The following is a 27,994-nucleotide window of genomic DNA, read 5'->3' on the forward strand; positions in this document are numbered from 1 at the left end:
GAATCCGGTGGATGACAGCATTGAATGCTGCAGACAGGTCGAGGAGGATGAGGACTGAGGAGAGGGAGGCCCTTCTAGCTAACTGGAGAGCATCAGACACTGCAAGGAGTGCTGTCTTGGTGGAATGTCCAGTTTTCAATCCAGACTGATATCCATTGAGGTGATGGTTCTAGATATACACTTTTCACTGGTGATCTATGCATTTTTAAACAAATATATATCTAATTTTCATGTCACACTTTTACATTTACTTCTGAGCAAGCAATGTAATAAATAAGTGCCATAAAAATAACTCATGATGATTGTCCTTGGCTTAGCTTTTCACACCAGTGTGGGAACAATTCACTGTGCTGCCATTTTCAGCATTTGGAGTTATGAACAAAATCAATCATCACTACTCCCTCTATCTGTACACACTATTTGACCATTTGTTAGACAAACTTGTCTACGCTTTATACTACCAAAAATATAATTTCAACTTGAGTTCAGCGAGTCAAGTGACACTATTATCTGTATTATAGCTATTTAGTATTAAAAAATGACCCGCACTTTAGTGAACTAGATAGAAAATCAAAATGATAAAATCAGAAAACTTGAGAAAAGCATCCATACACGCAAATATTAAAGTGTAATTCAGAGGTTTAATTGGTTATTTCAGAGAAAACAGAGGGTGAAGACAACTGCAGGAGAGGATCACTGTACATCTACAACCTGTCTGAACCAAACTGTTCAACACAGACCATCCACTGGATCTCCATCCGCCACCTCAGCTATATGGCTTATGATCTTCTATTTAGAAAATGCAATTAAAAAAACATACCTATATATACACTTATACATAAATATTTACATCACTTCTGGTATCCAATGCAATTCAGCTATGCAAGTGATTCCAAATTATTGTTTTTCTTTTTTTAAAAGAGCTGTCAAACAGGGGAAGGTATATATTCAAATGACACCTTGTTAATGGCATGTTATGGCAGAGTCCCTCTGAAACACAGTCTTAACTCAAATGACATCCAACTTGAAAGGAGAATACAATTGATAAAATATGTAGGAGGCAAATAATACCAAAAACCTTTGTACAAATTACTGTAGCACCGGGAAACCCACTGGAACGTGTTTGTCCCTCATGATTCACACATACAAAAATTGCTCCAAAGTCTCTTTCCGTGTTATTTCTATGAAAGTCAGCAGAAGACACTTCTGATAATGTACGAAAACAAAGTCCATTGGACAGTAGAACATTATGGGGGGAAAAAAGAGGTTAGGATGTTGCATTTTTGCTAGCAGCAGTGTCTGTTTCTGTGGTTTTCTCACTCTCCTTCGGCACTTCCGATTTGTTGTCCTTGCCCTTCTCTTTGCTTCGGCTCCTTTCTTTCCTGTCCCTGTCCCGGTCTCTGTCCCTGTCTCGGTCTCGGTCCCTGTCTCTTCCACGGTCCCGGTCACGCTCTTTTCCACGGTCTCGGTCTCTACTCCTCGATCTATCACGCCGCCTGTCCCTGCTGTCTCTGTCTCGATCACGTTCACGATCCCGGTCTCTATCCCGCTCGCGGTCCCGGTCTCTGTTCCTTCCTCTGTCACGGTCGTAGTCTCGTCTGTCTGAGTCTCTGTCCCTGTCCCTGTCCCTGCCTCGGTCTCGGTCCCTGTCCCTCCTCTTCTCTCCATCTCCCTCCCTGTGTCGGTCTGTGTCTCTCCCTCTGCTGCGGTCTCTCTCCCAGTCCCTCTCCCGGCCTCTGTCCCAGTCTCGCTCCCTGCTCCAGGGCTTGCCCGAGTTCCTGTCCCACGGCCTGCCCGCATCCCGATCCCTTCTCCTGTCCTCAGGCCCCTCTCTCTGCCTCTCCTCTGACCCTCGTGAAGGTCCCTGGAGGCCTTCCCTGTCGCGGTGGCCACCTTCGAACCTGCCAGGCCTGTCTCCATTGCTACGCTGTTCAGAATCTTCCCGGGTGCTGCTCCGTCTCCTAACGTCGGGAGAATCCCGCCAGTGATCCTCACGATGGGGATCTGGGCTGTGTCCCATGCGGCTTGACAACTGAATGGGCCCCTCTGGGGGTGTTGGGAGAAGAGGCCCCGAATGCCGCAGAGGCCTGACTTCCGGTGGGTGAGGGGGACCTTCGAAGCGGAATCGCGGCTGTCCTCTGCTGTCTGCGAAGTGACTGAGTGGAGGACCTCGAGGCCCTCCAAACTGTGAAGATGCAGGTCCTCTCTGGCATTGAAACTCTGCAGGATGAGGGGTGCTGGGGTCTTCAAACGATCCCCTGTGCGGAGGTGAAGGCATCCTCTGGTTGTGAAGATGCGGGGATGGTGCTCCTGGTCCACCAAAGCGGTTTGGTGGAGGGTACCGTTGCCCACCCATATCAGAGGTTGGACCTCTCCGTCCTTCAAATTGATTGAGAGGGGGGCCACGGTAAGGAGGAGCTTGCGATGGTGTTTGGCTCTCTCTGTACACATGCGATGGTGTCTCCCCCTGGTGTGGTTCCAGCCCCTGCTGATACCCACCCCCACTGCCATCATAAGAATGGTCTTCGGGACCTCTCGGTGTGTCCAGTAAGGCCTTTTGAGGGCCGAGGTCACCATATTGGGGAGGAGGTGGGCCTCTTGCTCCTGCTAAGTGGGATGACAGAGGGGCTCTGTTTTCAAAGTGGCCAAGTGGTGGTCCAGTAAATGGTGGTGGGGGACCTCTGGGTCCAGAAAAACTGAATGGCGGTGGGGGTCCATTGAATCTTGGCTGCAGTGGGCCATTTTGTCCATCAAAAGGAGGTGGAGGACCATGACCCTCGATAAACTGCGCTGGTGGTGGTCCTCTTGGTCCCATATGCTGTGCAGGTATGGAACCTATGGGACTGTCAAACATCTGAGGAGGCAGCCCTCTTTGGCCCAGAGGTTGGAAGGGAGGAGGACCCCTGGGTCCCATTATAGGTTGGGATGGAGGTCCCCGGGGGCCCTCAAATTGCTGTTGAGAGCCACCCCACTGATTCTGGTAAGCTGGATAAGGACCAGGAGGTCCATACTGGGTTGGATCTCTGTACTGGGATTGGTCGCCTTCAGTTTGCAGTGGAGGAGGCCCCTGCATTGGAGGAGGCCCCAGAGATGGCTGGAAGGGTATGTGAGCTGGGATTTCCTGAGCAGGCCCAAAATCAGGGTTTATCATACCCATTTGTGGTATGTGAGAAGCCTGAACGTCAACCAGGGAAGGGTTGCCTGCTGCCATGTCCTGGGAGATTCCAGAAAGAGGACCTGAGGGAGCAGCAGTCATGTGTCCGCTGTAATATGATGTTGGAGATTGCTGGGGAGCTGGAAGGTCATGAGAATGTTCAAGACTGGAGAGCTCTTTAGCTTTTAAAATGCTTGCTGAATTTGGCCAGGCGGTGTACGGATTACTTTCAATCTCAGCCTTAGTGGTGTCCGGACTCATTTTTACAGGTGGCTCAACAAATGAATTATCTTCCATATCAGGATCTATCTTCTCTCCCAAAAGAGGGATGGATATTTCTGTGTTCTCTGGCTCCAAGAAAGGGACTGATTCAGAATGGGTCTCCTCTGCCGGTTGAGATGTTTCCACTTGGGATGCATCTGTTTGTGTTGTCTGTTTGTCCTCAGTGGGTGTTACAGCAGAAATTTCTTCTTTTTCCACAGAGTCAGTTGTTTGCCTTTGACTTGCTGCCGCCTGCCGAGGGTCCCTGCTCTGTCGTGGGTCCCTTCTCTGATTAATGACCGGGGCTGCTGGGGTCTTTGTTACAAGTTCTTCTACCTTTTTGCCAAGCTGTAGTAACTGACTGTTAGCAAGCAATGACTTAGAGGCTTGGGGAATCAAGGTATCTGACACTGAGAACTGGGAGGCTCCAACTGAGGCCCTCTGCTGTCGAATGGACTCTTCCTGTTCCTCCAGCTGACGTTTCTGCTCCTCAATTTGCATGTTCAGCTCTTCTAGCATCTTCTGTTGTTCTGTCAACAATGAAGAGCCACCACTGAGAGCAATACTGCTGTTGTCAGCTGAGGATTTCATCTTTGTTTGGCCAGAAAGGTCAGGTACCCCTCCCCTTACTTCATCGAAGATGGTTTCATCTTCTGGGTCATAAGCTACATCATCAACATCAGTGATAATGGCCTCAGGAGGCTTGCTAGTCACTAATGCTTTGTCTGTAGCAGAAGCTGTTTTTGACCCATAGCTTATTCCTGGGTCATACTCTTCCTCTGGGTCGTAAGGTCGGTCATCCTCATCTTCCTCCACCTCCTTTTCATTGTGTATCTGTCCAAACTGCTGGACTATTGGATCAAGTAGTGGGGCTGGGGGCACAGTAATGTCAGCAGAGATCTGCTCTGAGGGAGACATAGTGCTATCTGAGTCTGGCTTCTTCTTACCAAACAAGGTCTTCAAGATAGTCTGCAGAGGGGTGGTTGTAGGCCCAGTGGCTGGCACAGAAGTGGAGGGAGAATCCTTGCCAGAGGCTAAAGAGACAGGCTTGATAGAGGATATGATGGACAGCACCGATGGTGTTGGGAGGGAACTTGATGAGGACTCTGTGGAACTAATTGGTGGTGGAGAACCAGGTGGAGTTGTGCTTATAACTGTGTCTGTGCTGAGCCTCTGAGCCTTCTCAGGTTTGACCTCTGCCTTGGCAAGAGCTGCTGGTTTGGGAAAGGTGGTGTCATCAGTGTCCCGGATTTGAATCTTGGATCGCTTTTCCTCGCCCTCCACGGGTGCCGCAGAGCGCTTCTTGTCCTTCTGGCAAATTACCAAGCCAAGAAGAAGATTTGGCCGAGCTGGCTCCAACCCTGTGCAAATATAATGAAAATATCTTGAATTTCAACGTGATAGGTTGTAAAACTAAAATTTGACCTGCATACACACCAAAACAGATACTGAAATGAGAGCTTGTTTCAAAGAACTTGCAATGGGAAATTTGGGGGGGGGGGGGTTACATTTTGATTTGTTGCATTCCACTCAGAAGCTTATACAGAGCACTTTTTGAAGTGAATTCTAAAGAGACCTTTTCATATTTCTATCACCAATATTTATTTTTACATTTTTGAGTTGTCATGTAATTCTTGTGATACATGTATTGAAATGATCTGCCCAGCATTATCTGATAGCAGCCATTAAAACAACCAGATCTCAAGTCCAGCAATGATTATGGTGTAAATAGCCAAAAACCACCAATACAAAATAATCCACAGGAGTTATAGGTAATTCTCTTAAGAACAACTGAAAGTCAACTAGCTTTTCACTACTAAAGTGAGGATGTCGATCAGAGAAAAAAGCAGAAGAGCTTCTTTCAGAGTCCATCACATGGACAGTGGTCTGTAAATCATTCCACTCTGGCATCTTCTGCACAAAACTCCTGGCTGGCCGTTGGTATCCCAAATGGAGCAGATGATGTTGAACCCATAGTTCAAATGTTGATTCCAAATATTGCCTTACAGATGACTGAAGACCCATGACATGAACTCTGGTGTGAAAAGTCAAAGTACCATAGCTTTCAAGCTATTAGATTCATATTTGAGACAGCTGAGCAGTTAAACTTGAAATTGTTGCTTTGTTGCTATGTGTTTTGGAAAAAGTAGTTCTCCATACCTGAAATATATTTCTGCCTCCCCCCCCCCCCTTATGATATACAGTGTGCTTATTTCTACTCATTGGTTTAAAGGCAAGCTGTGTAGATGCACAGTAGTTGGACCCATGACCCAAAGGACAAAGGTCCCAGGATGCTTTTGTTGCTGTTCCCTGAGGCACAGTACTTTCTTGTTCAAATAATTATTTGAACTGTAAATCAGACCATGGAGATGTGAATTATGTAAAATCACTTTGGATATATATGTGCAAAGTAACAGCACAGTAAAACTGCATAGGTTGTGTGTGTGATTGTTATTTTAGAAAGTCAGGTCCATGAAATTCCTGCCCAGTGATTGTATCAGGATGATCATTCTTCGCACACCTCACACATGCTCGCATGCACCCATACATTTACGCACACACTAACTATGCACACTGGACTTACCATACTTCCTCACCCCATAAGTTCTGTGTAGCAGAAAGACTACAGTTGGGCTTCCTTCAGGTAACGTCACCAGCTTTTTTGTTTTTTCTTCTGACGTGAAGAAGCTTATTTGCTACACACCCACACTTTGCTGATTCCCATATCTCCACGAAGGCTGAATGTTAGCTTCCATCTATTTTCAAAGGGTGGGAATAAGTGAAGAACTGCACCACTGGACACTGTGTGGCAGAGAGTGTTCCCAAAACCCACCCCATTGCATGCCACACACCATAATCTAGGACCGATATCCAACTGAGGTGACCTTAGTAGACAAACCTTGGAGTGACACACCGTAACACTGCACCAGCCTGAGAATGCACAACATCCTTTATTTAAAGAAGGAGAGCGATACAGGGACATGTACAGTGAAAAAAAAACATGGTACAAAGCAACTCAAGGGGACTTCTGTAGAGGTGGAACAAATCAAGAAACTATATATCTTGTTCATAACACCACCAGAAAACCTCAAAACAAGCTCTCATTCAGTGGGGGGGGGAAAAAAAACAAAAAAAACATTCAGGTTACCTGGCTGATGTGTTTGTTTACCCATATACTTACCACAATGTGTGTGTGATTTTCAGCTGTCAAATGGGAGGGGATCTTGTTAAAGCTGCTCCAATTTACCACATTTCACATACGCTTCCCTATAGTGTCAGAAGCTAAACTCTGGAAGGATAGGGTGGGGATGGCCAGGTGCTGTGTTTCCCTATTCATGCTTACCTGGCCCATCAAAGGGCAAGAGTTTGGCTGGAAGGGGGTCCTTGGCACTCAGTGGGATGAGGTACAGGTCCTTGATGCGTCGGTTGTTGTTGGCCACCACACCGAAGCGACGTCGGCTGCTGAAATAAGAGAAGAGGGAGACATAGGCCACCTCCTCCTCTTCTGTAGCTGGGTGGAAGCGTATCAGACACAGCTCCTGAATGAAGACATGAGAAGAAGACAGCGTTACTGTCGTAAGATGAAAATCAGACAGTGTTCGAGTTCTAGAATCCTTCTTATTGAAACTATACACATTTTTTGTCTCTGTACAACTTAGCATTTGCAGAGCCATCTTTTTTACCTTAGACACAGAGGTTTTCAGTTTTCCCACGTAGTCCCACACTGTGTGGGGTGAGATCCGGCCACCGATGTGGATGGTGTCTGGCAAGTCCTGCAGAGAGGTCACTTGTCACCATCATGTTTCACAGATATACTGCGAGCAGCACTGATCACATCTAACAGAACTGCAGCAAAGCCAGCAGCTTCACTATTTTTAAATAAGCTGTTCAGCACTTTGAAGTCTAAGATACATTAACAGACATGGATGAAAAATAAATTTAATCAACAATACTGTTAAAATCACTAATTATCAATTTTTATAGACAAAAGGATGCTTTTCTTCTGTTTCTGTGCCTGCGGTGTTTTAAAACATGGCCTAACCTCTTTCAAGTACTCGAATGAGCCAGAAACCAGGTAAGCCTTGGTGACAAATTTGGCCACAGTGTGCATGTTGATGAAACCCTTCCACATCATCTCCTGCTGGGACAGGAACACTGTGGTCTCGCTTTCTGGTGGGGAGTGGGACTCGATCATACTGCAACACAGCAGGGAGTTAAAATCCTATTAGAACCAGACCACCCAGGTTACAGGCAGGAGCAGGTATTAAAGATAATTAGACATCTAACACCTTATTTTTCATGCAAGTGTCAAAGTAGTCCAAACATATAATTCCTTCTCAAGTGAAGCCAAAGTCCTCCCAAATTACAGATGATGTTACACAAGCTGACCTCCTTTGAATTTAGCCACCTGAGAGTGAACGAGGATGGGACACACCTGGTTCCAGGCAGACCAAAGAATCGTGTGTCTGGGGATGAGGCTGGCTTCAGCAGGATAGACTTAGGTGCAGGAGGGGGTGGAGGCAGAGGCGGTGTGACCATCTTGTTGTCTGGAGAAGCCTCAGATACAGGAGGGACAGGTGTGGAAACAGGTGGGCGGTACCCAGCTGTGCGTGGGTCCCGCCGTGTGATGGTGACGGAAGACACTGCAGGGATGGTCACCGGGGGGACATAGGACGGCGATGTGGCAGATACACTTGAGGCTGATGCACCAGCATCCTCTGGAGAGGCTGGGGACTCCATGATGGGTGTCTCAGCGCCCTGTGTCGGAACCGAAGCAGGGATGGCATCAGCAGTAGCACCGCCTGCCTTGGAGGGACGCGGCTCTGGTTTCACTTTGGCCTCTGCCTTCTTGCTGGTGGAGGATGTTGTGATTTTCGGCTTCTTGGGGGGTGGCTCCTCATCAGCTGACTTCTGGCCTGCAGCCACCAAAAGCAATACAGATGCTGAAGAACCACCATGAACATGAGTAAAATAACTAACAGCTTCATACAGTCACTTCTAGAAGTTTAGTGAGGATGTCTTTAGAAAACTCTGAACACCAAAGGTCTCACCCATGTAAAACATCATTTAGAGACGGGAGGGAAGCTCCAAAGTCACTTACCTGTACAGATCTTGCAGTTAAGGTCAAACAGATGGGCCCTGTGCTCTGCTGTAGTGTCCTTCAGCATGCTGCTGAAGATGTCAGGAACTGGAGCACTTGTGGTCTCCTGAGTGGGCTTTGCTGCAGCAGCTGGAGTGGAGGCAGTTGCTTGACGGGCTTCTTCCTGGTCCTGTAATATAAACATGAAACAAAAAAGTAGTGTTACCACTGACAAAATGATGCACTGACTATCAACATCAAAATCACATTAAATTTCAGAAGGTCTGATTTGCAGTCATAAACTTTGCCACTAGAGGTGCTGTTGACATGTGATTAGGGAGAGATGTTGGAAGAGATTAAGACTTTATACATAAGGAAGCCAGAACAGTCACCCCAGCAATCACATTTGTCACATTCCTTGTCTCCTCTATGAGCATAATGCAGGCCATGGAAGTCAAGGGAGCCATAGGCAGTTTGCAGGTAAGAGGTAGACTGTAGAGGTAATGTGATGCTCTGGGAGTAAGCCACATGAGCTATGCAAGACTGTGTAGGAAGCGTGTGCCAACAGTGTGACCAGGAAGAGGAGAGAAAGAGCATCAGTGTGAGAGAGTAAGTAAAAGAGCGAGAAGGAAAGGAGCAGGAGAGCTACCACTTACTGCTGCGGAAGCCATGCGGGGCGACTGCGAGGTGGCGGCCATACATACGTCTCCATCAGAGACGGGAGGGGATTCCTCCATGTCCACGTCAGGGGCTGGCTCCGTCTTGACGCCCGGCTTGGGCTGCCCACTCTGGGCTTTGGGCTCCATGATCTGCTTAGGACACAGAAAGTGGGCAGTGAGAGATCCCACATGATCAGAGACAACTGAGAAAATTCCAGGGTGTACAAAACCCAATACTTCTAAACACAGAACTTTTAAAATAATATATACACAAGGGCACTGTTTCAGTTATTTTATTATTACCCATTATTTTTATTGTTAATGATTACTGCAATGGCAGGATATAGCTGGCTCTTGTTTTGCTTAATGGGCACAACAGCTACAATGGATGCATCATCACTAAAAACTGAGAAAAGTGAGGAAAAATAACCCTACTGCTCCTTAACCAGCACTCCTCCCTCCCCTGCCAAGCAGGATTCAAATCAGTGCATACAGCGATAGCACTGGATAGCCATTACCTCGGGAGTATCCCGCTGCCTCCACTCTGAGATCTCCCTGGAGAGCAGTTCCTCTGGGCTCAATCTCACCAATTTAAAGGGCGTGACTTCGCTGCCGATGACCCGGTAGAACAAGCCCTAAAAACGACCCAGCCGTGACATCTCAAACCACACTTCACCATATCAGAAGGCAGATAACCCTATTACAGATAATTTTAAGAGAAATGTTTCATCAGGAGGCAAAACAATTACACATACATAAATACAGTTTACTAGGTATTATGGAATAAATTAAATGTCAAGTAGTGTAAGAGCATATCCTTATATCCTTAAGGAAGACAACTAACCTTATTTTTCGGGTCCTTGAGATTAAACATAATTGACCTGTACTTATTCTTGTACTTGTTGTCTGTGTTGAGAAACAAGTTGAACATTTCCTTCTCGATATTGACAGCAAGTTTTCCAACTTCACTCTCCGATATTGTCAGGTCATCACTGTCGCTCACCCTGCCAACAGGATACACAAGTGTAACCCCACCAAAATCTGACACATATTAACATAAAGCGGATAATTATATTAAAAAACTATTTTGTATATAGACTTCCCTCAAGTAAAAAAAAAAAAAAAAACCACAATTCATACCTGAACTTTGACTTGAAAGAAAAAGTCTCATAAAATCAATTACACTAACCTAAATGGAAAACAATAATGTAGAACTCCTGCTTTTAAACAAATTTTAAATTAAAACCAAAACGTGAGATTAAAAGAGCAAGACACATGAATCACCTGGCAGATGTCTTTACTTCTCGCACCATCAATTTGTATTATCACTTTTGATAAGTAAGGTTTTCCTTTGCCTTCTCAACTCCTTACAACACTATGACCTTTTTTTTGCTTTAAGGCTCATTATTTTGACAGATGATAGTTTGATAAAGTCACAACATTTAAGAGATGCTTGCAAATGGCACACAGTTGTGACACATCCATAATGCATAGAAGACCTGGCCCACTTTGGGAGGGTAGCCGTTTGAGTTGTTTGTGATAGCTCATTTTTCAAGTTTTATTAAAAAAAATTACATGCTTGTAAATGTCAACTTCTTGTCATATGTGTGCTCATTGTGCAAGGGAATACTTGTATATCCATAGTATATGATAAAGCGAAAACCCAATATATGAACAAATATAAAGACAAAATTTTTTAATTTACAGCCAAACTGTGCCTGTGTGCTCACCTCTTATAAAGGATCTCTGTGAGTGAACGCCGGATGTTCTGCCTGATTTGGTTATTGGGTTGAGGCTGGGGCTGGGAGGGCGCTGGCTGGGGGGGCCTGGAGGTGGGAGCTGAAATGGACGGAGCAGGAGGTGCCAGTGGCACAGCTGGTGGTGACGGTCGGGGTGGACCACCAGACTGAGAAGGCTCCTGTTTAGGCTGCTTCTTGGGGATGGTAAATGTAGTCTTGGTAACCCTCAAGGCCCCCGTAACATGGTGCCGAGAGCTGGGCGGAACAGCTGAGGAAGAAGCAGCAGCAGTGGTAACAGCAGCAGGAAGGGGTGCTGGGATAGGTTTTGGGTGTTTTAGAGCTTTGCCAGAAGCCAGGGCAAGCTTTTTGCCTGCTCTGAGGCCCATAGCAGGCTGGAGTATGGGCTTCTTCCCCTTGGAAGCTGGCTTGGAGCCTCCAGAGCCAAGTGGCTGCTTGCCTCCCTTGGAGGATGTAGAGGATCCTGTTGAAGATCTTCGCCTGGCGGTCGCCTCCTTCTCACTTTCAGCTCCATCACTCTCCTTCCCAGCTGTAACAACAGAGGAAAATCAAACATAAGAGCCATGGTGAGAAGCCAAAGTTTAACAGAAGCAAGCAAGGCTCTGACCAACAGCTCCCACAAAACACATCCATTCCTTCAGACTGTCCATTTTCAATAAATGTAGTATTGAACAACCCTGTGTTACAGTAAGAATATATTTTACAAGTGACATTAGAATGAAGCATTACTATTTAACAGTGAAATATGGTGTGTACACAGAGTACTGCAAAACAGTACAGTATTCAAGAGACAAGAGGAAGAAACAAGTCAGTGTAACCCATTTTGTACTCATAATAGTTTAAACACAGCACCCAGAGAAATGAAGTTATATGAACAGATTCCATCTGAAAAACCCTAAAAGTGAGTGTTCAGTGTACTGGAGGGTGTGAACTGTTGTTCCCACAGACAGTACAGCTCAACAGAGCCCTAATACACATGCAGAACCGATGTTTAAATAAGACACGGCAAAGCAATATATATATTTTTATTTTCCACTAATACTTTCTCACATCAGAGCCAAGTGCGCTTTGGAACATCCAAATAGGGCTGGATGATGTCAATGGCCTTTGAAACTATACCATACTTCATAGGATGATTGATATTTCAACTGGCCTCACTTTATGGAAACACTTAGGATCATCAGGATAATCGTGATGATCATCAGAAAATCTGACAGGATCCACAGAGTGCTTAATTCCTGCATTATGCTAAGGCTTCAGTTCATAAAAACTGACATTTACAGCAGTCGCATGTTTGGGAGGCACATTCAACAATTAAGTAATTCTATAACGTGTAAGTTGTTGAAAGGGAAATGCCCGTTTTTCTGTGTATAGTTAAAGAAATCCAATGTTAAAATCTTTGTTTTATCAGATGTGTCATACCATGCATAAGAGGTAGTGAGCACAGTACAGGGCACTATACCAGATGCAACAAGGAAAACAAAGTAAAATGAAAATTTAACAGCAAACATCACCATGGTCTTGGGTTCATGTTTTAGTAGTTGGGATGGAAGGGAGTTCAAATGTTTTCACTTGATTGTGACATGGTTCAAAGCCCCTTTAAACATGCACAAGAACACACTGGAAAATCCATCGGGCTGCTGGTACATACTATCCTACGGTAAATCAATAACTTCAGTTGCTACAGTCATCAAGTCTGAGAACAGATTCCCACTTTAAGTTCCTGATCAGAGTAATGTAACTCACTGAAGGTATTCCCCAACAACTCCAGACAGCCAAAGAGATAAATGTGTATTTTTTCCCTCTATTTATCCAGAAGATGTGTAAGTTCAGCTGGGTTGTCAGACAGATGCAAGTGTTATGAATGCTGAAAACTAGTCTACCAGGTCTAAATAAACCCACAATGGCCCCATGTTGCAGACAGGATGGCAATGCCATCTTGGTTCGGTGAGGTGTTCCTCCATATGGTGGTGATTAAGTATTCCACTACAGTACATCTAGGTTAAAGTACTGTAGCTTGAACACCTGAGTCTAAAATGCAACAAAATCAGGTGCATTTAGCACAAAAACATCTCCCCCAACAATGTTACTTTAAACTACTTTTGTGTGTCAATCAAACCTCCCTAGTTGTTACTGAGGAACCTGGCTGTAAAGTGATATGAATGCATCTCAGATAAAATACATAAGCACACATGCATACTCACTGCCCAATGAGCTTCTGATGGTATCCTTGTATTAAACAGTGGTATCAAAAGCAAAGAAGGGAGAATAAGGTCACTGTTGTAGATCAATACTTAATAGCTGCAGACGGGAGTCAAGATTTCCACCCATCCTCTACTTTTCCATGTTCTCAAGGATTTGCCAACCATGTTTGGTCCCATCAGAGCCATACGGACTAGATTTGTGTTTAGTGGTGCCACTTGAGATCCTATGAGTAACATGTGGTCTAGGAGGGTGTAGTTGGTCCACCTCATTTTTAGGACCATGATTTTCCAGCTTCACGGTGCCATTCTCCCTTGGGAAGACACGGCAAGGTAGCAGTACTCTTCCACTTGAAAGGTACCCAAGAGACACCGGGCCAAAGTAGTCTTCCCTCATGGCTTACAGACCAGGGGCCAATCTCAGGTCCAAGAGGATTGTGTGTATGCAGATCTGTTAAAGTCTCTTCCATTAATGACTCATCCAGTTGTTACCTATTGAACTTAATTGCTAAAAAAAATATAGCAATTATGCAGCACATTTATGCATGAGATTTCAATTCTGTTATCTCAAGAAAAATATTACCAATGGTAAACAAATGTATTAGTAACATTACTCATTAAACCAGGAGCAAAATGTTATCTTGAAAACAGTGACACCCTTAAGTCTCCTAGGACTGAGGCCATTTCCACCACATGGACCACCCTTAAAGGCTTGACATTCTCTAAACCTGAAACTCTAGGAAGCCGATATGTGGAAACACTACACACGGTGACAATGAGCTATGCTCTGGGACATTCCACCGTTGGGACACTTCCCTCGTGCGCCTTCTTACACGACCTACCAACAAGTACGATCTTACATTATCTTTGAAACGCTTTCATTGTCATACAGATAACCACACTAGTCTACACTGGCTATACCATAACATGCACCAATTGCACCCAAAGGTTGCAGCAGAAAGGCTAGCTGAACAAGTTTAAAATTTGTTAGCTGCTAAAATTATATACTGTAATAGACTAATTGATATTGCCTACAAAGCATGGCTTTTAAAAACAGGACGATTTATGACTCTTTACAGAACCTGTACTTAACTTTGACCTACTCATGACTAGACTACAAAAAGGTACTGCCTGCATTTTCAGTCCCCTTGGGCAGCCTGATCCCACAATTCTCTTTACTGTTTTCCCTGCTGTAGAATCTATACCCTATATGTCAGAATTCAGATAACGTGAATACAACTCATACCAATCTAGGTAAGAAATACTAAGATTATTACATTCTCATTCCTCAAGAAACATACATAATTCCTGTTAAGAACTTCCAGAAATGTAAGATATTTGTCCTTCAGAAGTTCATACAAGAACAAAAATGAAAACTGAATACCAACTTAAAGGCAGAGTTGCAACTCCACATTTTTAAGCTTCTCAGTCAATAACCAAGTGTCTCCTACACTATTTGGTGACATCTACTGAAAAACCTGTTAAGTCTGAAATGATTTTTCTTTTTTTTAATTGACAGCATATGAAAAGCACCCACAAGCATTCTATAAACAATGAAATAAAATAACTATTAGGAAACCCCTGCAACAGGTATAAACATGCAGGGTATTAATGCAGGTACGGTCAACTTTCAACAGGTTTAATTGCAGAAACAGAACGATAAATATAGAAACACTGCAAAACATTTCATAGGCTTAACCCCGAAAGTACTTTGTTCTGATGCCTGAGCAAACTAATCTGGAGCCAAGGTTCAGTTTCACTGCTTTTAAATATCACTGAACTTTGGCCACTGACCTACACATTGCTAGTGACTGTTTTCCCAGGGTTCTGCCTTCATCTTCATTTGCATTGTGGCACAGACCTGGCACACAGGTGTAGGTACTTCCTGTGTTGACCTACTGCACATGTAACTTGTTTAAGAAACCTTTTGCTTCAGTTATATATAAAGACTAACCTTTTATTTTTGAATATTCAGCTCAAAAGGTAGAAAGTCCCTCATAACAAATGGATAGAACTACAAGGTATGTATGTTTTATGAGTGATTTCTAATCTAGTCAAGCCAGTACAATAATGATAATGATTAACTGTGGAATTATCTGTAACGGGCACTGTGGCTTCTCCCTAAGTGCTGTCCGGGTTTGGTCTGCATCGGGGTCTTCACAGGGCCTTCCCTCCGTCGCCTCCGTCCGCTCTGCCCCTTGCGTGTCTCCGCCGCCCAGCAGCAGGACCTTTTCGGATCCTCCGACCGAGCCGGTCCCCACGTCTGCCCACTGTCAACGGCTTTGTGAGCCAAGCGTGTCCACGCTCAGAGGGCTGCCATGCGATCCACTCATTAACACCAGGCAGAAATGGGTACAGCTCTTCTGCACCCAGCCCAGCACCCCTTCCGCCAGTACGGATCAAGGGAAGCAGTTTATAAAAATAACTAAGTAAAACACGTGAAACTGTTCTTTATTTAATAAGCATTATGCTTCAAATGCGCATATTTCATGCAAGACAAACCTTGAATAAAGGAAGACCTGTTACACAGGAAAAAAAAATTACAGGTCTACCGCCAGGTAATCCTACTGTCATATGATGTGCATTCTAAGTCGGGTCCTGAAAACAACTCCTACGGTCGATGATGTAGATGAGGTAGAAGTAAGAACGTCAGTGAAACCTACCTGTTGTTGAGCGAGTGGAGAGCCTTTCAGTCAAAAACAGCAGGACAAGGTTCTCACCAGAAGGGTACCAGACACAATAAGAAATTAAACGAGCATCAAAGGCAATAAATTATACCTTCCTGGTTTCGTATAGTACTTATTACCCCTGTGCGTTTTACTACAGGAACCAAGATGGCAAACGGACTTTGGACTGTTCAGTAATGGCTACCTTTGTTCAACAAATCAGAGCTTTGTGGATTTATCAGTCATTCGGAGAGCTGGATGAACTATCTAGTTACAATTTACATGGATTCTTCCATGAGTCCTGCAGATTTTATGGGAGTTTTAAGGCACTGTTCAGTGCAGTGCCCTACCTTGTAATCTGGAGCTCTGTGCTGCCATCATACTTACCCAAGCACCATAACAGCCATCACCAAGTGTGGTACTTACCTGCCTCTGCCCTTTTCACCAACGGAGTCCCAGTGGACTCCACAGTTAGAGAAGTGCTTGTTATGATGATACGCAGCACTGAATCAGTGATAGAACTGCGGCCTGTTTGAACCACTGGGCTTGAGACCTCATCACTATGACTTACTCCGCCCCATGACCGTTCAGTCACCTGAGGTGAAACTATGCTTCAGCACTGCTAAGTGACCCTTTTAGGTTCAGACACCTCATGTTATGATATCTTTGGAAATCTAGCAAGGAAACTAAATTGTGTGGAAGATGTGAGGAAGTGAAGTGTGGCAAACCTCCCAGAGATACATACACGATTTGTTAAACACAGAGGACGCAATGGCTGCGGCCCTGTCTGGCGTGACTGCAATGTAATTATGGTCACTGGACCAGGATGAGATGGCTGGCTCATGATCTGAAGGCCTCTGCTCTTCCCCAATATCGTCATCGTCGTCGTCGTCGTCATTGTCAGCACCATCATCTTCCTCATCATTATCTTCACTGTCGGATTCTGCCTCGTCAGTCTTGTTTGAGGAATCCTTCGACTTTCGAGCCCCGGTCCTTCTATCAGAAGCCGGCCTCTTCTAGAAAGAAACAGGCAGTACCATTAATAACTTAACCGTTTTGCTGCTGGTATAAAGTGCGTTCTTTGTGATGCAGTGTGTACGAAAAAGCAGGCATCACGTGTCAATTACACTGGACACCAAGAAAAACCACAACGGCCAGGGACTTGAACTTATAACTCAAAGGCTGCCCGTTAAAGATACTTAGCTGTGTAAATGGGTCAAATAAAGCAGTTTGGATGGATAATAACCATGAACACTGACAGATTTCTGTATTAGCCAGGAGATGGCACTGCGGTTCAGTCAAAGTGATGTACAGAAGGCAGATGAGCTCAAGTATGGTTGCAAAGGAATGAAGACCCACCTTAGCGCTGCCTCTGGTGGTTGGCTTCCTCTGTGCTTTAAGTTTGGCCTTCTCCTTTGGCTTGGGCTCCTTCACATCCGTGATTGACTTCATGGCTGCTGCAGCATGCTTCAGGATGCAGTCGTTGCCGCAGTACACGGAGTCTGGCAGCGCATTCTTGTCGCAGCCTGGACCTATACACTTGGGGAGGGATGTGGCTTCCACCGTCTGCAAAGATGGGAAGAGGAAAAACTCCAACTGCAGTCAGGCTGCGACAGTCCTTAACACGGTGCTGTGGTTAAGCTGAAATAAAACAAAATTAATAAAACAAAGCTGAAAAGAAACCTACCGGCTGGAATATTTTAATCTTCTTTTTCCCACTGGGATTGGTTGCTTTCTCTATCCTGCCTTTAATCCCAAGGTCTTCACTGGCCTTTTCCTCCGCACCACCTGGTGGTGCCGTCTGTTCAGGGAGGCAGCTCTGCTGACTGCGACGGCTAGATCTCTTGTTGCTGTCAGCAGGGGAGGTGGCCTGGCTCTTGTGTACGGTGCAGTTGGGGCAGATGTAGTCCTCACCATTGCGTTCAAGCAGACGACCCCGTGCCTCTGTGATGCCCACACAGTCACCATGGAACCACTCTTCGCAACGGTCACAGCAGATCATGAATCTGCATAAAGAGAAAAAGGACTTAAGCACTGAGCGCAGCCAGCAACAACACTAACATTTATCAGCAAAAAGTTCCATTACATCAAATATATTCACATATGAACAACAGTCAACTTGTACATTATATGTGACAAAAGCAGTGCACTTGATTTATAAGCCATCTGGCTAAATCTTAAAAGGTTCTATAAAAAGCACAAACCTTTTATTGTGCTTCTGCCTGCAGATGCAGTAAAGCGCATTGGGGTCGTATCCCTCATTGTCAGATTTACCAGATGAGTCCTCATCATCATCATCATCCTCATCATCCTTGCCGCCTCGGCTCTCCTTGCTGGCTTTTGCTCTCGATTTTGGTTTAGAGTCCTTCTTACTCGGCGTGGAGTCCTTTCCAGCCGCCTGGGCTGGACTTCCAGTCGCACGGCGGTCGCCAGCCTCGACAGTAGGCTTCTCGGAGCTCTCTGACTCTACATTCGTCTCCTCCTCGACTCCCTCAGTTGAGCCCTGCTCAGGCTGCTGAGGCTCCATCCCATCTCCATCCTTGCCTTTTTGCTGCCCTTTCTCAATAGTTTCAGTGCTGTCCTCATTCTCTGAGCTGCCGTCTTCGCTGACAGAGCCTCCTTTGGCTGGCTTCTTCCTACTGCTGGCCCTGCTCTGCTTGCGCTCATCAGCAGGTGCGTTGCCATCAAAGCTGGCCTCTGATGCTGTCTCACCATCTGTGGGTGTCTGTGAGGGTGGATCCCAGTTCTCCAGGTGACCCGGGGCACTCCTGCGCCCACCGCGGCCACGCTTGGCCGTGGACAGGAACTCCTCCAGTTTGTCAGTGCGCTTGGCCTGCCGCCCGCTGCGGCGTACTGGAGCACTCTTACCCTCCTGGGTGTCTGGGTCACCTGGCATCTCTCGCTTAGCGATGGTGGTCCTGCGGAAGCCCCAGGTCTTCTTGAACTCACTGACAGCTTTTGTGGGCTTCTCACGTTCCTCTACCTTGTCAGTGTCTCCATGGCTGGGCTCCTCTTTCTCTTCTACTGTTGAAACCGTTTCTAGAAAATCAAATAGAAGCATTAACAAAGGTGACAAATGTGGTGCCATATCAACTTGGTCAACACTTTCATGGCTGTGCACGTGAGAGCAGTAATAAAGCAGTGAAAATGTGTTAAGCCTCAAGATCTAAACCAAGCAGGAGCATGGCATAGACCAAAAATCGAGAAGTCTATAACTTCTGAAAGGCACAGGAGGAAGAGAAGCAGGCACCCATTCTGCAGGTGAGTATAGGGTTGGATAGGGGGGATAGAAACCATAGTATCACATTAAGAATTCCTCCACTGCCAAATGCACTCCTTGAGAGATGCTTTTCTGTGGACAAGAAATGTACCTTGGGAGGCGACATCCATGGGATCCTGACCCGGCTCTGGGCCCACACTCTCCTCCATAGCAAAGAAAATCTACTCAATCAGAGGATCTACAGTTAAGAGAAAAGCAGAATCAAACAAAAGCTGGGGTGTACAGACCAGACTTCAACCCTTACTCCATTCTAGAAAACAGGGACTGGACATAAGTTGCCTAAGCTAGGAGGACTACGAGATTTAACTGAAGAAAAAGGGAGACGGGTTAAGCTACAGGCGGCACAGTCCACAATTAATCGATTCAAACCATTTTGCAATCTGAAAACAGAACATACTTATTCTTCCAGTTTTCACATTTTAAGATTAGAGGTATATCTTAAATCAGTGAATGAGTGCAACTAGAGTAGCTGCTGTCATCTGTGACCATTTGATGCTCACTACCAATACTACATGCATCTCACTGGACATTAAAATCAGGCTAATGCCTATAGTAACAAAACACTGGATTCATACTGGCAGCCTGGGCTTCAGTACTGGTAGAGGGGGGTTAAGAAAAACATAAAGGCTGCTTTCCACCTTTTGTGAGCTTTTCTTCCCAGCAGCTACAGACTGCCTGCTCTGAGCTGCTCTTCAAACATATCAAGAGGACCATTGCTGTGATACCCTTAAACCAGCTTACTAATATGAACTGCTTTATCAAACAGACATGTAATTTACAACAGAAAACCATAGACCAATCCCAACTTCTACTGTGTAAAACCTTTAAAAAAAAAAACCCACTGTATTTGACTACGCAAAACACAATGGTTTTTCCAACTCAAAAATTACAGTTTAGGAGATACAATCAAAGCATGAGTATTTATTTTTGTCTCAGCTCACCCTACATGGACTCTGACCATTGCTGCTTTACACTTGATCCATGTGGAGGCATTTCAGTTGAGAGAGCCTCACTCACCTGACATGACACTACATCCATATAAAGTCAAAGACAATTCTGCATAAACCACTCCACCTAGCATTCCTCCCTATCAGACACAGTAGGCTGCTCACTAACCAGGCTGCTGTACACCTAGTCAGACCAAATAAATGCAAGCTACTCATGCAGAGCATATTTGAAATAGTTCATTTAAAAATCTTAAAAAGGAGTGAAGCACTCATACCTGCCTTACTAAAACATAGCAGGCTAACCACACTGATTTCTAAAATTACAAATAATTACAAGATGAGGGTAATTTAACTCCAAAGGTATTTTAACCCCAAAGTAACAAAAAAAGCTCAAAACCAGTAAAATCTTAGTCATCCCTCAAAATATTTTATGGTTCCATAAAAAGTGGCAAAAGTAAAATTTAAAATGAACTCCTAAATCCCAACAGCGATTTATTCCATTTAACGTCATCTCATCACTTTAAACTATTAATCTCCACTTTGTCTCTTTAAGATTGGTAACTCACTGATGAACACCAGAAATCTAAATACTGTTCAACTAAAATGAATTAAGGCATTCCGACAATCCTTCTCGGTCTAGGTGTTCTTTACTGCTACCTCAGCTCAGAGTAAACAAAAGTTTTCTACAATACAAACCCAAGTGTCAGCAACCGCAAGTTTTTCTTTAAAAAAAAAAAAAAAAAACGTATTTAAAACAAAACTAAATGTTCACATCTTCGAAAATTCATAACTGAGGAGCCGGACAATGTGACATTTCCATAGCACACAAAACAAACTACTGAGGAGAGAGGCAGCTTAATAGGTCAAATACTCCAAATTAAATCAGATCTGAAAGAAGAGTACCTACAGCAGCATTTCTGTGGGAGGCACATAAAGTGAAAATGGCACCTGATGCAATAGACAAAAGCTGGGGTTATACCTGATGGGGCTCTCAAGGTATCGGCGTGGAGTCAGAGCTGTCCCTGGGCAGTGCAAATGGCAGGTGTGCTCAGACCCCTCTTATTGTAGATGCTGCAGGCAGCACATTGTTTAACAACTCAGATGTGGTTCTGGTCTCCAAAGCTGGAAAAGAAGAGAAAGGCAGTTAGCAGGGGAGGCAGACATGTTGTTCAAGACACACATGCTTACTAGCAGATATGCAATATCCCTACTCTTATAGGAAGTCTCACACACACGCAAACACCTTTTATGGATGGACAATCAAAGAGCCACCCAGTCATAAACACAGCGAGAAGAAGCTAAACTGGAGGTGTTCAAGCAAAGTCATCAAAACTTCAGCATTAATTCATTGCCATTTCTTTACCGGTTTACAGGATGGAGTAAGTTAACTTTGGCTGCCTAGAAAACAACTGACTCGATCATTCAGGTAAAAATCTACACTAAGAAGTTATTGTACAATACATAGTCAACCTTTAAATACAGCCTTACGTGCAAATCAACATTTTATGGAACAACATTGGGCAAGAGAATGTGCATTATAATTTATCCATCTTGAGAAATGCATACCGTAAAATAGAAATAGTACATTTTACAATTTGAACGTGTGCTCACAGGCAAACAGTACATTTACTCGCTGCTATTGGTTTATTTGGATTTTTCTACATTTACACAACTTTTTTTTGTTTTACAAAAAACAGGATACAAAGTCTAAACATATCTTCCTTTTAACTTTGGGGGAAAAAAAAAAAAAGAGATGCTAAAACCTATGCATGCAATACGTAGCCCTTATGCTTTGAAAAAACTTCAAAAATCTAAACAAAGGCTAAAGTCTACAGAAGCACTCACAAGCTGTAGTGCAATATTTTGTTGAAATTATAGAAGGCAAGCTGAACAGTTTTTCTGGACTTAAGAGAATTCTACAAGCTCATTCTGCAAATTAAGGAAATAAACAGAATCTTAAAGAATCCCTAGTATCTATAGAAGACAGAAGCCTGTTAACAGAAACCCATCATGGTACCGTATGTCAAACGACCTACATCAAAAAAAACTACCACACCTACCCTAACATCCACTACATCAAAGCAGTGATTTCTCCAGCAATCTTTAAAAATTCCATTTTTACCACTCACCATAAATGAAGATCTAAATCCTCAAGTCTATTTAAACAAGTGACTACCAAAAGCCTAACAAAATAGTTATTTTAAATATCAAGCTCAAGTTTTTTTTGTCATTTCTCTATATAGCGTGTATACAGTGGAGTGGAATGAAATGTACTCCTGTGTTGCATCATGGTCTCTGAAGAAACAAGAGAGTAAATAAATACACAGGACAGGACGTGAACACAGACATGGGCTGTGAACTGTGGGCAGTTTGTAGTGTATGGAGTCACACTGGGTTAGTTTGAAATGTAACAATCCCATGTCAACAATGTAAATATTGTTTCATGTTAAGCACATTAAACACTATTGGAAATGTCAAGCTCTGTGTATTTGGCTTTCAGAGCAAAGAAACTGAAAGTTATGTCCAAATTGAAAAATTGCTCTATAAGTACTAATCTCAGCGTAACAAATAATTAGTCAAATAAACTATACAACTATACTTTTAATTCCATTACAGCAATACCGTAATACTTAGAATTCCCAGCAATTTCATAACCTTCTATAGCTCTTGTTAAACATGGTTACAAGAGCAAATCTGAGAACAGTTCTAAGCACACACTGGTAACTACATGTCCTTGAAAAATTACATACACTGGTTCAAAAACATACACCTGATATTAGCAAGACCATAAAATTTTAAACAATGGTTTCCTGAAACTGACAGAACATGTTAGGAACATTTCATTAATACTGATTTTAGTTTGGCATGATCAGTAATCAGTAAGCAATATAACGACAGTACCATGGCCTTAAGTGTTTTTTAAAAAATGTATTTTCCAATACCTTAATGTTAATATCAAAAACAAGCGTAAAAGCTGAAAACGGCTGTGCCTTAATTAAAATTCAAATAAAGCAAAAGATGAGATTTCTGGGTCAAATTTAATTTAAAAATGCTCTACAAAATGATACTCTGTAGTCTAATATTAAATTGTATGCCTTTATGGAACCGTATAATCTTACATTAATTTCAAGACTAAGGCACAAAATGAGCACTATAAACAAATGATGTTTTAAAAACAAAACCCCTGTTAAATACCTGTCACAAACATTATGTCCTTCCAATTTTGTTGCATTATAGCAAAATGGGAAAATATAACACAATCAACCCAGTTTGTTGAATGTGGCATCAATTTTACAAAACTTCTACTAAGTAGTAATACCAACAAGTTTGAACCAGTAGAGTCTTGCAGCAAATGAAAGTTACTATAGACAGTATTCTGGTGCAAAAAAAATTAAGTACAAACAGACCATGCATGCATGCATTCATTCATCAATCAATAACCCATGATAACTTGTGCAATGCAGGTTTGTGGAGGACTGGAGTCCATCTCAGAAAAGGTAGAGCCTGAATAGAATGTCAAACAGCCAATTTTCAAACAATTTATCGACATCACCAAAATTTAGGTAATATAAAAGAAAATTACCCTAAACAAGTTCTAGTACACCAATGCTAATCTTACATTTAAATCACATCTAGTTTGCTAACATATCAAGGAACCACAACTGCCAACAAGTAATCCACATCTAAATATCAGATTAACGCAATGGACCACCTTGAAAGAGTGATTTCTGACAGTAAAATTTGAGAAATATACCTCCAAAACTTTTCTAAATAACTTTTTACATTTAATTTCAATGCTGTAAACAATAAAACCAACTGAAGCCACATTTCTCAATTCTACCTCAATCTCACATGTCCATTTTTGGTCAAGACTGAGATATCAGTTGATATCTTGAGACAATTTTTAATTTAATAAACTTCATAATTCAGTCACTTTTTAAATTACATAAAGAGCACATATTAACTAATGGTGGATCATGGAAATTGTGATAATTTTTCCCAAAAAATAAACTGATTTCATTGATCATTCCCTCCTCCCCTATTCATACCTAATTTCACCCCCCCACAACTATAGGTATTTCGGAATAAAAGTTCAAAAAGACTAATTTGTTTAAAGAACACCTCTAAGTTTATTAAATACACCTATGACTCTTAATCTTGAAATCACAAAGGAAATCTGAAAATGTAAAGCACATCAGTTTCACATTTTAAAGTCAACATTTTAACTCAGTACAAAGACAAAATATTCATTTTCAATATAATTGTTCCAGCTACATGAGCTACCTGCAAAAAAATACAGAAAGCTGTAATGTCATCACATGGATAAACCAACACGCTGGCTAGTTAGCTGCAGCGAGATGCTTAGAAACAAAAATACGAGAAGAAGTGTTAATCACAACTAAGGAACAGATTAGAGCCTTATACAGTTATCTTGAACTTCTGTCACATACAACTGCATTGTTTGAGGACCTATTACTGGTATTTATTCAGAACATCATGGACCATACCACTGCAATGACAACCACGATAAAGTACTCTTCATTTTATGGTCACAATACAGAAGCACATTAGAAGGGCGGAATCAAAGTCTTTACCTGAATGGCTATATTCTGCATTCATTGAAACAAACTTGCTTCAACTTGTATTTTAAGTTCGAAGAAAAGCAAGCTGTCACTAATCTTAGTTTGGACTATTGAGTGACGGGGAAGCCTCGCTCCTGTTCACAGCACCATTCCCTGAGAAAAGCACATATTTTGAGGATTACAGTTCTGCGTGTATGTGCTGCTCATTTAGCCCCATTTTATCACATTATGACTTTCTTAGAGCTGACATGGATTAATGAACAAAGTATGTATAAAATGAACACCAATCTTAAACCACAAATGTGGTGATAAGCCATATACCGCTGGGATACAAAAACAAGCTGCTATAACTTGTATTTTAACCCAAAATATTCAAACAGTAACATACGTATCAGTCAGGGAACATGCGAGTCAGACACAGCGAGCTGCAGAACCGTGACGGACCACTAGATGGAGTCGCGCAACACAAAGAGCTCCATTGTATTGACTCGTGCCTCCATTTTGGAGCGTCTCAGGTTATCTTATGGGAAGGCAGATAATACAAAGGACATACATGCCACCACATCAAAACCTGGAGGACAACACCTACGCTTCCTCATATTCCAAGCTTGTGTGGCTTAAGAAAAACTAATATTACCTTTCTACACACATCTGACATTAATAACTGAAAAATTTAAGTAATGCAGCTCTCACATCTCAACCCCGATGCTCCACAATTCTCACACGGTAGTGGTGTTGCTTTGAAAGCACCACAAGAAATCCTGAGTGTTTTCTGCCACACGGTTAAGCTGTATTAAACAGTCAACATGGTTCCAATTTCAGCAAGCGTGTTTTTGCGTACAGTGGTCGGAGGAAAGGAGCAGAAACTGCAGGATCTCTCCTTGCGACAGCATATGGAAGTCACACTGGCAGGGACCTTACGCCCAGAATGCAACCTTCATGTATTATAGCATTCAACTCTTCTGAAAAAAAGTGTGCATGTGATGGAATGGAAATAGCGTTTTTGTTGAATACCACCTGCACAAGGTCCAAGGCTCTAGGTGTACGAGGACACTGTGTGGATAAACCCAGCAGCATCAAACAAGGTAATTATTCCTTAGCGGTGGACTAAAATCTGTGAATAGACCATCTAGGCATTTTTGTGTCTGTGGTGTTTCATTAAAAACTTTTTGCAGCAGTCGTTGAGTTTCATTATCAAAAAAAAGTGTCACAGCCCACTTGGCCATTAATCACACAAACATGTACAGAACTTGCACATCAGCCCTACAAGCAGTGCCATGTGGCCCAAAGGCATTCTGCTGCACCTTCCCAGTGTGCTGTACCATATTTTACTCCATAAAAATGATCAATTTGAAATGTTAGTCATGTAAATCAGTGCAGTTATATTACTAGATATGCTGTACCTTTACACAGCAAAACTGAATAACTGACTAAATTCTGACTAGATATGATTTTGCAGGCATTCAAAAAACTTAAGAGTCAAGGAAGTAAATCAGTTTTAACTAAACACACATCCTGAACCAGATGTGATCTGCAGGCTGAAAACCACACGCAGCTGAAACATTTGGTTTACAATAATTTCCAATAATTTGTAGTAAATGCCACCCAGGGTCTGAAAGGATGACACAGAAAAGGTGGGGGTCTACTGGGCACTATGTGTTGATCAGACTACAGCAAATCTCCTGGGGGGGGGAACCCACAATGGAAGCTAAGAGTATGAGACAAGACAGAGGTCAAACACCAAGTTCAGCAGGTTGTAAAGACTTTGTTATAAGATCCCTGATATGATACAGTAAAAATTATCTAGGTGTATGAGTCAAGGTCATCAACATGCAACAAATGTGCAATTTCATTGATGATTACTAAAAGTCTTGTGAAATTTAAAAGAAATCAGATGAAAGAACCACAGGTATATTATTGCTCCTTATTTAGTTCACATCTGTGTCCAAGGTGACACATAATGCACACTTTTAAGATGCCACCCAGAGAAAGCATCACTTAATAGTTAGGGATTACTGATAATTTACTACATGTTTGTACACCTGGGAAATTTTTATTGTATCAATCCAGGTTAGGTCCTTTGATTGAGAATACTGTTGTAGAAGATGGGATTTAAATCCAGTACTTTAGGATTACAAGGTACTCATCACTATGCCACCCAGGCTTAACCAAACATCAAAAAGGTTCCGCTGCCTTCTTGCTACAGAATTTTCTTTCAGAAATATTTTTGTAAAATGTGGTCTATAAAAACCCGACAATTTAAAAATATGCATCAATTTACATGAAAACTAGAACAGAGTAAATAGCAAAACTTTCAGTGACTTCTTCTTGCCCACAACTTTAAAAAAGAAATAAATAAAAAAATCGTCACATAAACACTGCTGTACAACGCCGTTGTCAACGGTGCAGTTCACAATTTTACAGAGAAACCCATGAATACCGCGAAATTATTAACACGAGTTGTTTGGTAAAAAATTGTAATTGTAAAATACCGTTTCAGGTGTACGTGCAACACACAGTCGAGGGGGGTGGGCAAAACGGTGAAATGCACCCACGATGGCCCCTTGGATAGGGCAGCTGATTTACAGACGCACAATACTTCATACCGACCAATTATAACCAACAGTAACAATACATAACAATAAGCTTTAGCACCCCGCCTGCGCGGTCCTTTCACTCGCCAATTTTACCGTTGAAACAAACACACGAAGTCGAGCCGTACCGCACGGTTGGTCGGAAACGTCCCGCCTGTGCATACGGAATTAAATCTCAAATAATATAATAATAGGCTTGGACAACTTCGTTAATTATATAAACTGAGACAGTACAAGTTTTTTCCTCCCAGCAAGCCGGCGGGTTCGAGCTTTAAAGCCGGTCCTGGCGGATTAACGGGCATCTCGCGTTCGCGCCAACGCAACAGGCCTCGAGTCGCGAGCCACCGCCAAGAAGAGCCTGAGGCGAAAACACGCAGGCAAAATCGGACAAAAATCGCCACTACCGGCATCTCCCGAGTTGTTGATGTGTTCATTATGGCCGCGATGAGGCCGGTACACGCACCGCCGACGGGGTACGATTCGGTGCGGTCGGCCGCCTCCTGCCCCGTTACGACACAGCCCGCCGTGCTTAGACTATTGCATTGCACTTGCAGCCACGCTACGCGAAGCTAACCGCCAACAACAAACAGAAAATAACTGCCTCAAAAGTCGCCTCGCGTTCCATAAAACACCTCACAAAAGACAGAAAAAGACCAAACGGCCGTGTATTCTCCGTGTGCGACCGCGAAAGGACTCACTTCGTGCCCTCTTTCCGTGAAATAGGACTCTCGTTGCTCAGTCCTCCATTTTCTCTCCGCGGTGCAAATCGCAGGATGGCGGAAACGGAGGTCGCGCGAGGGGACGTCGAGAGA

General features: G+C 43.2%; 1 protein-coding gene across 2 annotated transcripts; it reads right to left on the reverse strand.

Moving 5' to 3' along the window:
* Positions 1-197: 197 nt before the first annotated feature.
* Positions 198-27,958, reverse strand: LOC108936532 (death-inducer obliterator 1-like). 2 transcript variants are annotated; one of them, XM_018755947.2, is made up of 17 exons: positions 27,881-27,958; positions 20,985-21,127; positions 19,150-19,236; positions 17,983-18,817; positions 17,466-17,784; positions 17,138-17,344; positions 16,524-16,794; positions 10,885-11,440; positions 9,999-10,158; positions 9,673-9,789; positions 9,200-9,304; positions 8,517-8,685; positions 7,851-8,331; positions 7,458-7,611; positions 7,099-7,188; positions 6,759-6,954; positions 198-4,776 (listed from the first exon to the last, which is right to left on the reverse strand). In XM_018755947.2, the coding sequence occupies exons 3-17, from the start codon at positions 19,205-19,207 to the stop codon at positions 1,268-1,270; spliced, it is 7,227 nt and encodes a 2,408-aa protein (XP_018611463.1). In that variant the 5' UTR covers positions 19,208-19,236; positions 20,985-21,127; positions 27,881-27,958; the 3' UTR covers positions 198-1,267. The 2 variants fall into 2 exon arrangements, with proteins under 2 accessions (XP_018611463.1, XP_018611462.1); XM_018755946.2 differs by having other exon boundaries at positions 9,152-9,304.
* Between the last annotated feature and the right edge of the window lie 36 nt (positions 27,959-27,994).

This window comes from Scleropages formosus, chromosome 24, assembly GCF_900964775.1.
Source record: "Scleropages formosus chromosome 24, fSclFor1.1, whole genome shotgun sequence".
Taxonomy (NCBI): Eukaryota; Metazoa; Chordata; class Actinopteri; order Osteoglossiformes; family Osteoglossidae; genus Scleropages; species Scleropages formosus.

What these genes read in the sequence shown, in the direction of transcription:
- LOC108936532 (XM_018755946.2), bottom strand. Translation starts at nt 19,207, where the DNA reads ATGGAGGAGAGTGTGGGCCCAGAGCCGGGTCAGGATCCCATGGATGTC. An exon ending in CTCTGTGTTTAACAAATCGT is followed by an intron (nt 11,441 to 16,523) that starts GTATGTATCTCT and finishes CTGTTGTTACAG; the next exon opens with CTGGGAAGGAGAGTGATGGA. An exon ending in CTTGCCCTTTGATGGGCCAG is followed by an intron (nt 4,777 to 6,758) that starts GTAAGCATGAAT and finishes ATATTTGCACAG; the next exon opens with GGTTGGAGCCAGCTCGGCCA.